Below are 15,415 nucleotides of genomic sequence, written 5' to 3'. Positions count from 1 at the left end.
GCGCGGGCCTTCCTGTCCTCTCAGGTTCTGGAGCGTTACGGCATCGACCCGCAGAGAGTGTGTGTGTCGGGAGACAGCGCGGGGGGGAACCTGGCTGCAGCTGTGGCACAGGAGGTACGGAAACAGACAAACACACACACACACACACACACACACACACACACACACACACACACACACACACACACACACACACACACACACACACCTCAGAACTTCAAAGGAGAGCAGTGGTGTGCAAACTAAAAACAAAAGTCATTAAAATAATTACTATAAGAGCTGTTTCAGCTTGGAGGTATGGTGTCCTCTTTTGCTCTCTGTCTGTCTGCAATCAGATGATAAACACTGTTTTTTTAAAGTCAACACAGAGTATGCTCTATTTGTTCATTGCTTTATTTTTGTGCAGGGAAGCAGCTCATGAAACAATGTGCAGATATTCTAATGTATAGATCTGAGAGGACCCGGGGTGTTTTTGATTTATGAAATCATCACATCTGAGGGGACAGCCCTACATCTCACCCTAAAACAGAGACACAGGTGTAGACGAGTTCATTAATAAAGGATTGTTTTTGTCAGCAGTGGAAACATTTTCTGCATTCCTTCGATAATTATTATTATTTTTCATTATAATTAGTATCAGAATAAAATTAAAAGAATAAAAAATGATTTACACACAAACTGTTACACATTAGTTGGCCTAAAAGAAACTGAATGAATTAACTCGTGATCAAATATAATTAGCAATCAGCAGTTTTAAAATAAATATTTGAGTTAAATTCTCCTTCAGATCCATATCAGCTCGTCTTTGACTTGAAACCTGTCTGTGTCCACAGCTCAGCTCAGACGACACTGTCTCTGTGAAGTTTAAGGCTCAGGCGTTGATTTACCCCGTGCTGCAAGCGCTCGACTTCTACACCCCGTCCTACCAGCAGAACCAGGCTGTGCCCATCCTCTACAGGCACTACATGGCTCGCTTCTGGCTGGAGTACCTTGGTGCTGACCGCTCCCTGGAGGGCCTCCTGCTCGCCAACAACCACAGCTCCCTGGACCAGCCGGCTATCGGCGCCAGCGCCCGCTCCAAACTGGACTGGACCGCTTTGCTCCCGCCTGATCGCAGGAAACACTTTAGACCTGTTTTAAAAGAAACAGGGACGCTGGGGGTGATGGGTGTCGTACCAGGGCTGATGGACGTGAGGGCGGCGCCGTTGCTGGCGGAGCAAGAGGTTCTGGGTAGAACACCTAAAGCGTACGTGATGACCTGTGAGTTTGACGTGCTAAGAGATGACGGGTTGATGTACGTGAGGCGTCTGCAGGACGCTGGCGTCTCGGTGACCAACGATCACTACGAGGATGGCTTTCACGGCTGCATGGTTTTCGCTTTCCTGCCGATGATGTCTGGCGTCGGACAGAGGAGCATGGACAACTACATACGCTGGCTGGACCAGAATCTGTAGCCAATCAGAGCACCGCAGATCCTCCGCAGTCTGCTAGAAGAGTGTGTGCGGCACCAAAGACGTCCCGAAGGAGAAAGTAGTCTGGTCCTTCAGAGAGCTCCTCATTGGATCTGTAGAGAGGAGAAGAGTCTTTGTTTTCACAAATCAAACACGTGGGGACAGAAGTGGTTTAAAAAAAAAATTGATCTGTGATATTAGTTAATGACAGGTATGATGTGCTGCAGAAAAAGATTACCCACATATTTGTGGATAAAAATCCAAGGCTCATGAATAACCTGCTTTTTCCTATAAGCAGATTCTATTACTGTTCATATTCGCCTGTGTACACCTGAAGGATTTATAATTATCTCCACTAGGGGGCGAACTAAACCACATCATGCAGAAAATCGTCCTTTAAGAAATTCTGATTTTGCAAACAAAAAAAACATCCATGCAACATCCAATGAGCTTATCATCAAAACGTTTTACTAATGTTGTCACCATTTAGTCTGCAACAATGTGCAAACCAGCCATTTGAAGCTCAGTATATGAAAACAGTGAAGCTGGAAATCACTGAACATGAACACTAAATTAAACCACAGAGCTTCCTCACTGAAACCAAACATTTACGATCAAATGCAACCAAAGAAAGAGATGCTGTTATACTAATGTTCATAGAATGATGGTGTATTTAATGCTTATTATTTCTAAAAGAAACGGCAGATTTGGATTTCCAGGTCTACAATGTCTTTCATAGCATATTTGCTAGTACACATTATTAAAACTCAGCTGCTGATGAATAGCTTAAGGCAATTTAAATACACAAACGGCCTTGACGACGGATTAAAAGAAAACAATTTAAGAGGGTTACCCACGTTTATATATTCAGTGCCCAATTTAGTGGCAGATGTTGCAAAATTTCAGCTGCATTTCTACATAGACTGTGCACCAATATGTCAATGCACAGGCTGTTTCCTTTAATTAAGACAAAAGTACAAAAAAGTTCTCTATTTTTAAAGAAATATTCTCAACCACTTATGCCCTGCCTTGATTCTCTGCAACACGTGCTGCAGACAGTGCTGATAGGCATGTGACAAACTATGTAATGACACTGTTTAAATCATCAAAAGGCAACATGCAATTACTACTGAATACTATTGTTTTAGGTATGAGGGATACTCTGAGATCTATTCTTTGAAATGTATTTATTTATGCATTCATTTCTGGATAAATTGTAACACTACAACCTAAATCTGAAAACTATAGGAAAATAACAGTGACACCTAGTGGTAAAACTGTAAAACTCTTTTGAATGAATAAGATGAAAGTTATTTAACGCAACATATATTCATGCAAACACTTTAACATTAGAGCCAAATGTCATGTTAAGTTACCTCATCATGCTTTTTTTTGAAGGTGGTTGGTGTCATTAATACACCAATAATTGAATATTCTGGTGTCATTTGTTCATCTTCCAAGTAGTCACAGCTTTCAAAGCGGTGCACTATGCCCACCAGTGTTTTACTGTAGACTATTCTCCTCCTTAAGGCGAGGTGTGAGATTTACATCGGTGCTTTTTCCGCAAGGGCAGCCGTCCAGAATATGTTCCAGGTTGTAAACAACTGATGTTATATATGATTTTTAAACTAGGCTAGTTTGAAATTTACACGTGGCTTATGTGACCCGGTTCAGTATCTTTGTTTAGAAATAATGAGCCTGTGTTTTCTCTCTCCTAATCTGACTAGTTTTCAAGGTCAAAGTCACTCTTCAGCTTTTATTCTTTTACGATGCACTGAGACACTGGAACACACACACACACACACACACACACACACACAATGTTGCTGTGTGTGTTTCTGTACTAAAAGTATGCCAGAGTTCACATCTGTATATATTCACTGGATTGTGCAATATTGTGTGTTTGACAGCATCCCTCACTCTCTGTAACTTCACCCTCTGATGACCACTGCACACGCACAGCCAATGCAAAGCTGATGATGATGAGAGCTGTGAAATACACACGAGAATCACTGTATCACCGCCACAGAAGACGTCCCAAAAGGACTCTCATGTTTCCCTCCTGACCGCTGCTGGCCCAAAACTAATATAATGAACTGACGACAGCGGGCGTCAGACAGACTCGGCTTTGGCTCACGGCCCTGAAGTGGCGGCGATCCAAACAGTGTTAAAGAAACAATGAGCTGAGTGTGGTCATTAAAACACTGGCTATCAGGAGATTTTCTGTTTAGAGGAAATTATTCCAGACAGTTAATTCCTAATATGTGGTTTTCTGTAAGCAATGCAAAGTCTGTATGCACACGTTTTTGTATGCTTTCTAGGAGAAAAAATAAATCACTTTTAAACAAGACAATATAGAGATTGAGATTAGATATGGACTCCAGAGAGAGACTTTGAGTGTTTCTAAGTGCTGTAAATTTATGTCAAATGATGCATTAAATAGTTTTGTATTGTATAAACAAGGTTTTAATATATGTGGCGTTATGCAACTGATTGTTTCAGCCAGGAAAATAAACACAACTGGCCCCAGATGTACTCCTGCAGCACCTATGAGTCCTCAAGTAGCTGTTTTTATTGGCTCCTGTGATACTCTGGTGGCATGCAGGCAGCATGATAACGATGATGTTTTCTTTGTGTCATTGTTTTCCCTCTTGCACGCTTTGGATGTTATCATGTGTGTGAGTGTGAATGTATAACATTCCTGGACAGTGTTTCAATGTGATTATGAAAACAGGAGATATGCTGCAGCGACTACCGGGGGGCGAGCTTGGGCGGCCATATTTGTGGTTTAAGCTTTTAACAGATAATTGAGTTGATGTAAGACACTGAACACGGTTTTTAATTAGACTATGTCGCAAAAAAAAAAAAAAAAAGAGGATTTGTTGAGTCATGTTTGCTAAATTCAAAATGTTTTCTACAGATATGTTTGGGAATCAGAAAAACAAAAGCACAGTGTCTTTGTTTAAATGGAAGCGAGTGGTTATATATATTGTTGATACGGATATCTGTAAAAATATACAATTAAATACACCAAACATCTTTCGTGCATGTAGAGTTTGTCATTTTCTTTCTGCTGCTAGAGAAAACCCCACATGTCATTCTGTCACATGAAATGCTGAGAGTCTGATTGATCAAGAAAAAAGCTCTTAAAAGTTTTCTGGATCCAAACTCCTCTTGACTTTTTTCTTTTCTTTGATTTTTCTTCATTAGGATCCCCAGTAGCACCAGCATAAATTCGCTTTTCTGTTTGAAAGTATCTTAAATAACTAGAGGTTGTGAACTGATGGTCAGAAATTAGCTGATAATCTCCGGAAAACCAGTGTTGTTTTCTCAACACGTAGGCCTACATGACATAAATAAACTGAGATCTTGAGTAAACAGACTGGAGAAATACAGCTTGGCGGGTTAGTGTCTTTTTTTAGAAGACACAGGAGATGGCGCCAAATCCCCCATCTGGGCACTAATCTCAAACCCTTGATTCAGCAAATCAAACTTGAGTTTTTGAGTCTCTTTTCTTTTCTATAAGTGTCAGAAACTGTATCATTTTTCTATGATGGATTGACACCCAAATATTTAAAATTTAGCATTTTAGCCTCTGCGTTCGATTCATGCCTGTGGTCTGTCATCCTGTGAAATGTGAGAGGAATTAAAAAACAGGGCAAAAGATTCCTGCCACACTTTCTCCTGTCCGTCATCGTAACTGGTTAACTCTCTACCTCCGTCTGGATATCAAAGAAACAGCTCTCTGTGTCTGTCTTTTCTTTGTCCTTGCCTCACTTTCTTCTCTCCTCCTGACACACAAACACTCGAGTTCTTCAAGTCAAAGCCTGCAGAGAAACAGAAACCTGTGACAGAGCGTAACATGCCTGTCAGGTCATGTGATCACAGGTGAGCAGGCTTCTCCTGACAGACAGGTCTGCCTTTGTTTGTTTTATTTATGAGGCTTCAGAATCCAAACCTGCAGCATTCGGGAGTTGCATCATGAGCGCCGAAGGGCAGCGTTTGTGTGTTCAGAATCAGATGTAGCATTTGATTAGTGTGCCCTTCAGTACCTGTGTATGTGAATGTTGGACTTGTGAGGCTGCTGCCAAACAGCCTGAATGACTTATGATGACTTAGAATATTCACTGACATTGTTTTATTCATAACCTCCTTATCTCATTTAGTAACAACAGATTACGGTGTTTTTCCCAGCACGCAAACAACCACAGATCAAAAGACATAAATCAACTTATTATTCATCAGACATTTTGAGAGAAAACACTGTAACATTTGTATTTCAGGTTGTAAGTCCAATAAATGAGTTCAAGTTAATTCTGGCCAAATTTCAAATCAAAAACGCACATTTGATGACCCATTTGCTACCTTTAGTAAAAGCTCATTCTAGCACTGAAGCACTTCCTAGATAGCAGTAGGTTAGCCCAGGGGATCCCAACTTTGTACTGTCAAGGACCCATCAATACCCACCTGTAGCGAGAGCCTCTGGCGGGGACCCCGTCTTGCAAAATATCTTAAAATTCCTTCTACTTATTAATATATTCTCCACATTTTCACCTTTCATGTTGTCAGTCTCTGAAACCTTTAGAGTATCTTCACATGATTTGCAGCAAAAAACTTGATCTTATATTGGAGTCAGTAAAAAACCCTAATTTCAGACTCTGCCTGAATCTTTTTTTTTTTCATCTTCTGTCTCTTTACGGCCGCCCCCCTCCCCCAAGGCCCACTTTATTCTGATTGGCCAGCTCTCTGGAACTTTTGGATTTCAGTTGATCAAAGGTGGCCAAACTCATTTTAGCTTTAAGACACTTCCCTGCTAACAGTGATATTATCTAGTAAATGGCATTGAAGCACTTTAAACTAACATTTCCTTAGCTAGTAGGTACCAGTTATTTTTTCATAACTTAGATTTGTTTCCTTAAAAAACCTTCCCTTTGTAAGTATACTGATGTAAAACTACTAAATGATAGCTGCTTTTAGATTGTAGCATTTGGGTTTTCCAAAATCTTCAGTTGGCTAAGAAGAGGAAAAGAGCACAAGAAGAAAAAACAAAAAGCAAAGTACAAGAACCTTAAATGCATACCTGACTACAGTTCATTGTTTCTTTTTTTTTAGAGGTGTACAACATCTAAATGTCTACATTTTAAAGTAAGTATGCAACATTCTCTTAGCTGGCAGACTGCGGACTGAGAGATGTCTGATTTTGAGTGTGCTGTTGTCCATCTATGCAGTGTTTTACATAAAGGTAATGGAGGAACAGCTCACACAGCTGCAGGATATTAAAGTAAATTGGTGACATTGCAAGACAGATCGAGCCAGGAAACCAAAAATAAGTAGCCTATTTAACGTGAGGGAAGTAAAGACAGCTTTTAAACAGCAAAGTCATGATAATTTAATGTGTTTTTATTACCAACAGTATAACACTGATCAATTGAATTAAATTGTGGAACTGGAACAAATTGTTAAAGTCAAGAAACAGAATCATTAAACTTTTACAAACTGTTTGCACTGTGAGCTTGCGTTTAATTGTTTTTTTTTTTTAATGTTTTCCAATGCCAACCAACAAAAGACAATTGTAAACTATGACCATGACCGTAATATTTATTTGATTGTAAACACGTGTTTTTTTTTTTATTGCCCTCCGCTCCCAAATCATGACCAGCACGAAACAAAAAACGACAATAAACGTAATTCACTTTTATAGCAAGACTTGAGGACTAAATTGGAAAGGACATTTATTTATTTATCCAAGTGAGGCAACAGTCATATCCTAAATCTAAGAGTGTAGAGCTGGAATGGACTGGCTGGTTGGAGAGATAGAAAAACAATATGGATACTATGACAATACAGCCTTTGAAAATACTGTTTGAGTCATTTTTAGAGCAAAAATGTTGTTTTCAGGCAAATGTACAATAATGTTCTGGTAACATCTCTTCTCTCACATTTAGAAAAGTAAAGGAAAATGGAGGAAAAAATAATTTGCAAATAATGATCAGTCACGATGATTGCTGAAATATTAGTTAGTGCTCGATTATGCATAGAGCAACAGTCTTATAGTCAAACATAGAAAACATTTGACACTTCACATCAACAGTGTTAGCCTGCAGACAAAGCTAATGCTAAGAAAAGAAAAACACGACAATCTGCTGTTTAGGTTTGGAAATGTATTGGATTGTGGAATTAATTGGGTGATACATGTTCAAAATCTTACAGGGGAAACTCACAGATCGTGAAATGACAAATTGTTGAAGTTGGAAAAATAACTAACATCAAGTTGTTAGTCACAGCTGTAGAAGTGATGATTTCAAAGCCCTGCTGTTTGTCAATGAGTCCTTGACTTGAAATCTCTAAGGTGTAAAATGTAGCAGTCTGTGTCCACTGTACTTTATGGTTATTTCAGTAGGACAGGGCGTGTTGTATATAGTGGGAGGTTCTTGGGGTAACTAACTAAGATATTGCTCCAGGGCCCTGTTTCAGCCCAATCTATCCTCTGGGTCTCATTTACAGATATTTCCACCCTGAAGGGAATTATAAAAAACATAACTTCATGCAGCCTGTCACTGTTCACACTGATTAAAATAAACACCAGGTATGACTGTGACACTCGTGAGAAGATAAAAAACAGTGAAGAAGAGACACCCTCAGCTGCAGTGTGAACATATATTTAGCTAATGTATGAGTGTGTGTGACCCCCACAGAGTCCTGACACTTCCTCCCCCAGCCCCCCGGTGCTGCTCGTTAATCACCGGGTGCCGAGATGATCATTTCTAAGAAAAACAGAGGCGCCAGGAGCGAAAACAAACCGGTGAGAATGTGAAAGGAAAGCTGGAGCGGCGGGGAATTCATGAGGGAGAATGTTATCGCTGCGACTAAAGGTCATATTGTTCAGTTCTTCCTGACAGGCAGAGAGAGAGAGAGAAGGGAGTGTAAGGCAATTTGGAGGGAGTGGAGGGAAAGGAAGGAGGGTGAGACTGCAAAATAGCAAGGGGAGAGAGAGAGTGAGAGGGAGGACAGAGAAAGATTGGTAGGGAGGAAGACAAAACCGCAGTGTGGGCCTCAAACTGCACAAGGACACAGAATCACACACACACAAATGCATCAACCAAAAATATTGAACTTGAACAGTCAAATCATGTGAGACTTTTCACCATGAGGTTTCAAAAACCATGTTAAGTAATGTACTGAAATTCCGGTCTTAAACTTTCAAACAAAGCAGAAGCTTAGAAAAAGCTGCAGTTCCACTAACAGCCACTTGAGGCTCGCTCCAAAAGTGAGTCAATCCCCATTAAACCCCATTCTTAAATGTCCAACTTTAGAGGGCAAATAATTCTGTTTGCAGCCTGGTAAAAAAAAGTTTCTCTGTAGCTAATTTCTATATTAGGACAACTCTACGCTCAAGACATTTTTAAAAGACGTAACCGTTTAAATAATATTGAAGGAAGAATGTGCAACATTTTACACATAAATACAGCAGAAATCAATTACATCCTCTGTTAATGTCCCTCCAGCTGTATTGTTGTCGGGCCGTGTCAAGGACTAGAGAGAAGAAGAATAACACAGTCTACTCACTGCTTATTTGGATGTCATGTAAGAGTATTTAGATCACGGTCATTCTGTGTCAATTTATGTGCAATATGAAGCTATGCGCTAACCAAAGTGTGCTAACATTAGCCTGCTTACATGTCCTGGTAACATCTCTTCTCTCACATTTAGAAAAGTAAAGGAAAATGGAGGAAAAAATAATTTGCAAATAATGATCAGTCACGATGATTGCTGAAATATTAGTTAGTGCTCGATTATGCATAGAGCAACAGTCTTATAGTCAAACATGGAAAACATTTGACACTTCACATCAACAGTGTTAGCCTGCAGACAAAGCTTATGCTAAGAAAAGAAAAACACGACAATCTGCTGTTTAGGTTTGGAAATGTATTGGATTGTGGAATTAATTGGGTGATACATGTTCAAAATCTTACAGGGGAAACTTACAGATCGTGAAATGACAAATTGTTGAAGTTGGAAAAATAACTAACATCAAGTTGTTAGTCACAGCTGTAGAAGTGATGATTTCAAAGCCCTGCTGTTTGTCAATGAGTCCTTGACTTGAAATCTCTAAGGTGTAAAATGTAGCAGTCTGTGTCCACTGTACTTTATGGTTATTTCAGTAGGACAGAGCGTGTTGTATATAGTGGGAGGTTCTTGGGGTAACTAACTAAGATATTGCTCCAGGGCCCTGTTTCAGCCCAATCTATCCTCTGGGTCTCATTTACAGATATTTCCACCCTGAAGGGAATTATAAAAAACATAACTTCATGCAGCCTGTCACTGTTCACACTGATTAAAATAAACACCAGGTATGACTGTGACACTCGTGAGAAGATAAAAAACAGTGAAGAAGAGACACAGTGTGAACATTGTGAACATATATTGTAAAAGACGTAACCGTATTGTACAGCAATGCAGGACACTGGCAACTGCTGCTCGAGCAAAGGACAATTTTGTCCCGCGCTTGCTCTTAATGGTGCTTAATTATGATGCATTCTAATTGATAACTTCTTGCGAACGCGACCCGAGAGGGGTTGGAGGTGTGCCACTGGAGGAGAGATACTAGTAAAAAAAGTAATAATATTGATACCTGTTTCCACACCTCAGCATAAAAAAAATGGTTAATTTCTTGTTTTTCTAAACCAAAAGGTTTCCAATGTTTTGTGCAATTTAGACAGTGTGCAGGAGTTGGCCGGCAACTTTGGATGGATTCATTCTTCTCCTGTACACCTGTCTTATGAAATAGATGTGTGTTTGTTTTTTTTACTGTAAAGCTTCAGTACTTTTTCATACTGTCAATCATTAAAATAAATTAAAACACGTCTCAAAAAAGTTTCCAAAATTGTGACCTGACTTTCAGCTGGCTTCCAATCATCCATTGATAAACTAGAGGTTAACTTCATAGTGGGTGCAGAACTTTTTTTGGCCGTCTAGAGTCTTTGGCGCTGCTGTAACAGCCTCCACTCTTCTGATTGAAGTCAGATGTAGACTCTGGCTTCAGGGATTTGCTTCCATTCAGACACTGGGGCATCAGTGGGGTCCAAAACTGATGTTGGACGATACATTTTTACAGTCTTGTTCACGTTTATCCTTAAGGTTTTGGATGGGGTTTAGGTCAGGGCTCTTTCAGTTCTTTCACAATAAAATGTTAAAATAATTTCTTTATGGAGTTGGCTGTGTGCACAGGGGTATTGTCATGTTGCAACAAAAGAGAGTTAAACACAAACTGATGTCAGAAAGCTGGACTATTGTCGAGAAAACCGTTGCATAATGTAGGATTAAAACCTTTTTTAAATACTTATCTGTTCTCGTGATTTCATATTATAACGTATATTTTTTTCATATTTTCCTCTTGTGTAGTGCAGCAAACGCCTTTGGCACGGCACTTTAGTCATCTGGAAGTTTTATGGAGAAAACATTTGTGAAGCTCTCCAGAACCCGTATCATCAAAACGTCCAATAAATCCAACATGAAAGGGATTACAAACACAATACTGTGTAAAACAGCCAAAATCCACAGGTGGTACACGGGAATCTAAGGTAGGGTAATCCAATACGAGGAAAGGATAGATCATGTGCATAAGTTTGTTTTTCTACCTTATAGGTTCTTTTTATTCTCAAGGAAACATCTCAGACCCAAACCATTAGTCCAGTCAAGGAAGAAAAAAAACAAGGAGTAAATGAAATAAGTGAAGGGCAGGATGGTAGATGGAAATATAGACAGAGTAAGTGTGTGAACAGATTGCACGTTTTCTTTATATAGGGTGGATAGGGTATAGATAGGATGGACACTTTTCTGTATATTTGTTGAAATTAATTGATTATGGACATTTATATGTTGTTAGTTTTGGTTATGTTTCCTCTCACTGTTCCTCCTCTACTATGCAATTCATGTGGAGAACACTGCAAGGAGCCGCATTTGTCAACAGAGCTGTTAATCATGAGATCAGAGTACTTTAGTCAAATAACTTTAAAAAAAAAAACTGCTCAAAAAATGAACACTTGAATGTAAATGATCAATGTGTAGAACAAACAATTACAGACTATGTGTTTGCATATTAATTAGACATCAATTTAACTTGGAGGAGGCAGAGTTTATAACCTTTATAGCAGCCAGTCAAACAGGGGGAGCACTAAATCTTTTGGCGTCACTCCTGTCCATCTAAGAAACAGTCTAAGGAGCCGCCTCTTGCACAAGGCAAAACCAGCAAATAAGTTTCCAAAAATAGTAGAGTGAGGGTAGTCCAATAGTTTATTATGACAAAGGTGTACTAACAGTCCCCGTCCTGATGCTCTCCTGTGGATTTTTCCTGCAACATAAGCTAGCCTGTGCATGTTCGTGTGATTCTTGGAGTCGTTACAGCGTCATTCAATTGCAAAACTTGAATAAAAGCCTAACTATTTTTATTTTCAATTGCGAAATAATACAATTTAAAACGATTACACATGAATAATCGTGATTAACTATTGAAATTTTTTTTCAGGATAAAACATTTTGATTGTTTGACCGCCCAACTTTATACACATACAGTATTTAGTGATTGTATCTAGAGGTGGTCTCTCTCTCTTAAGACTGGCAGCCCCCCTCGACTCGACCCACTTCTCTCTTTCCTCCTGATTCCTGAAATGAAATGAAGCAGTGAGCCAGCAGACTCAGCCATTACGCTTCCGCACCCACCACACACACGCACGAGGAGGGGGGCCTACATAAACACAAACACACAGAAAGCAACCTGTAACATGCAGAACAGACACCCAAACACACAGCAACGCAAAAAAAATAAATCTGACAAAAAACAAGTGGGAGCCAAAAGAAAAAAAAGGTTTAGAAATTTTGGAAAGTCCCCAAAAAGTTTCCTGTTTGCTCATTGGTCAGCTCTGGGGTTTCTGATTGCCTATTGGCCGCAGAAATTGTCCCACCTCTCCCTCTCGAGGGTGTTTTTGTGTGTTTGAGTGCCAGATATTGATAGTGATATTGTTCAGCGCCGGGTACTGTGTTCTATCTAATGGGAGGGATAAAATGAATACAGTGTGTGTGTGTGTGTGTGTGTGTGTGTGTGTGTGTGTGTGTGTGTGTGTGTGTGTGTGTGTGTGTGTGTGTGTGTGTGTGTGTGTGTGTGTGTGTGTGTGTGTGTGTGTGTGTTGCTGGGTGTTTACCTTGGCAGGCACTCTGACAGGGAAATAAGGGGGGTGAGAGGGACTGAGATTTAAAACATGTTATTGTTTTATTAGGTAATGTCTATGTTTTTATTTATAATTCTTGATTTCCATAGACATTAAATTATGTGGACTGTTTACTGTTCACATACCAACTCTAACCTTACATAACCTCACCAAGAAACAAGTTGAAAACCAAACATTTCATGCTTTACCATGTAAGGACCTGCTCTTTGTCCGAGATCACAGCTGAGTCCTCATTTGTTAACCTTCTCAAACACATTTCTGTCCCATGATCATAATAAATACACACATAAAAACACACTCTTATCGGTTTTAAGCATGATGGAGTTCTTATTTATTGCCTCACTAGTTTCGTAGCTTTGGCAGTATTGACTTGAAGTGTTTTTGTGAGTATAATGATGTGAACTCAATGGGAGGGAGAATTTGAAACATTAAAAGTCCATTTGACTGCCAGTGCTCTCCACATACCGATCCTTTAACAAGGTTTTAAACTCAGCAGAAGAAAAACAGCAGAAAGTAAAAAGAAAATAAAGAACTAAGTTCATTATACATTATATTTCTTCATTGCAACATGCACATGTTTACTAAAGAATTTGAAGTCAGTTAAAAAGTTAGGGTGGGCTAAAAAGCAGTTCTGCCATTATCTTTTTCCCACCACAATATGATGTAATTCTGACAATTATTAAATAAACCATGCCAACCTTTACAAGACACTGTTGTCTATTTGTCCGGGGTAACTAGATACAATTTTATAGTCAAAAAGACCCCTTAGTGTCTGTTTCAGGGTACTCTTAAGTGTCTATTTTAAGTTAATCTTTGCCGCTGTTTATGGAACCTTTTTTATTTTAAAAATGTATTTTGGGGCTTTTATGCTTCAAGAATCTGTTTTAAGGAACCTTTTTGTGTACCTATAGTCTAAAGATAGGCTGTAGTGTCAGTTTTAAGACACTCATTTAAAAATGTGTTTCAGCTTGCTTAGGTACACAGTATATACAGTACAGTAATATACCAGTATATTCAGTATATACCTCCCTGTGTCATACTTAAACTTCTTTTTCTATAAACGTTTTAGCTAATTTTTTATCTTGTGTTGCTGCACCTCTCTGGTTTTTCCTCTCTGGAGATTCAAAAGAGGATTATCAACATGTAAAAATAAACTCCACACTAATACCTGTTCACATGGGATTTAAAACCTGGCGTCTGCTCAGTCCTGCATTGTTTGACCCATCCTTCACCTCTTCCTGCCACCTCAGGTCGACTATCAGTGTTCGTACTGAGCAGCTGCGCTAAATGTCTTGTGATGCTCCAGAGGTGTCCAAATCTCTCTGATTATGTGGGTTGTATTCAATTTATAGTGATTTTCTCTTGGTTGTTATAAGTAAGAACGGTACATGAGGACAGTACATGAGCAATCAGAACTTGAGAGGAATAGAATGAGAGTGGGAGATATAATGAAACTGAGATAAAAGGAAAGATGTGTAAGAAACAGGACGAAACAGACAAAGAGAAACAAAAAAAGAGGCTGACAGACACAAAGAGAGATTGGGGGAGTGAGGAGTGGAAGACAAAGTTTGGAAAGCAACTGAGGAGGGAGGGAGTGGACTTTGCGGGGGAGTCGGTCAGTTCTCCTCTTAGTAGCCCTGTCAAAAGTTGGCTGCCGTTCAGAAACACACTCAGAGTGCATGTGTGAGCTTGTATTTATCACAACGTTGGGACTACAATCATTTCACATAATGGGGACTTAGATCTGGACAGAAAGAAGATTTATTTTAGATTTTAGGACTGGCTGTTGTGGATCATGTTTGGGGGAAGTCTACAGGGAGTTCATGTGAGTCAATGAAAAGTGTCAAAGTCAAGGGTGTGTGTCAAAGAGAAATATGTATGTATCCTTCCAGCTTATACTAAGGATGCTCTCATGGAATATCTTGACCTTAGTGTATTCTCTGTGCTCTTTATGAGACACACACACACACACACACACACACACACACACACACACACACACACACACACACACACAGTTGTATGTTACCCCCAGCAGCCCCTGCAGGCTTGTAGCGTTGGAGAACAGTGAAACCTAAGCGGAGAGCGTCTCCCTGGGGGGGCGGCGGGGCGTAGAAGCCAGATTGAGGCCAGATGTTGCAGATGCAGATCGAGCACACAGGACCAGGATCCATTTATAGGCTCAGCCCGCCTTATAGCACAGCTACACACTGATGAAAACGTGACCAAAGCTGTTCGTAGCACTTTCTGCTTTCCAGTTCTGTTCTTTTTTATGTGTGTCCCTTAACGCTGTCATTTGGCTCTTGGACAAACTGTTGGATGTGGAGAACATCATTGTGTTGTTGTAAAAAGTTGATGTTTGGGTCATATTGGAAAAATGTGAAAATAGTACAGATATAAGGATATGCAAAATAGAAAATAACTCAAGGAAAAAGAACCTCTGGGATTTTAAGCGGTAAAACTTTAACTTTAACTTTCTTCTGTTACCTGCATGCAAAACCAAACAATTAAGGATATAAATACACAACTTTTATGGGTCTCAGATTTCCTGTTTCCCATCCCTGACTGATACAACAAAGAAAGCAGATCTGCTGACTTTGCTGTTCCAAACATGATGCGTCAGAGAGGTCTTTCCCTGGGAAAAACCCTGTGGCACACACAAGTGACAGGTTTTATTTCTGGATTGTCATAAACAGATGAAGACCGCCTCAACCTCACCTCTTTGTCTGTTTCTAGATT

At 39.6% G+C, this 15,415-nt stretch overlaps 1 protein-coding gene and 1 long non-coding RNA gene across 2 annotated transcripts in view; one reads left to right on the top strand and one right to left on the bottom strand.

The window, feature by feature from the left end:
* Nucleotides 1-1,612, top strand: part of LOC132993932 (neutral cholesterol ester hydrolase 1-like) — a 7,996-nt gene extending 6,384 nt beyond the window's left edge. The window contains exons 4-5 of the mRNA XM_061063923.1: nucleotides 1-114; nucleotides 834-1,612. The exon at nucleotides 1-114 is cut by the window's left edge and continues 58 nt beyond it. Of these exons, the coding sequence (XP_060919906.1) occupies nucleotides 1-114; nucleotides 834-1,454 (735 nt within the window). The 3' untranslated portion in view covers nucleotides 1,455-1,612. The remainder of the gene's footprint in view (nucleotides 115-833) is intronic.
* The window catches only part of LOC132993937 (uncharacterized), a 17,812-nt gene continuing 3,865 nt past the window's right edge, over nucleotides 1,469-15,415 (bottom strand). The window contains exon 3 of the long non-coding RNA XR_009676605.1: nucleotides 1,469-1,564. This is a non-coding gene — a long non-coding RNA (uncharacterized LOC132993937). The remainder of the gene's footprint in view (nucleotides 1,565-15,415) is intronic.

Source organism: Labrus mixtus, chromosome 19 (genome assembly GCF_963584025.1).
Source record: "Labrus mixtus chromosome 19, fLabMix1.1, whole genome shotgun sequence".
NCBI lineage: Eukaryota > Metazoa > Chordata > Actinopteri > Labriformes > Labridae > Labrus > Labrus mixtus.
Note: the sequence above shows the minus strand (reverse complement) of the source record. Positions and strands in the feature narration are given on the sequence as shown.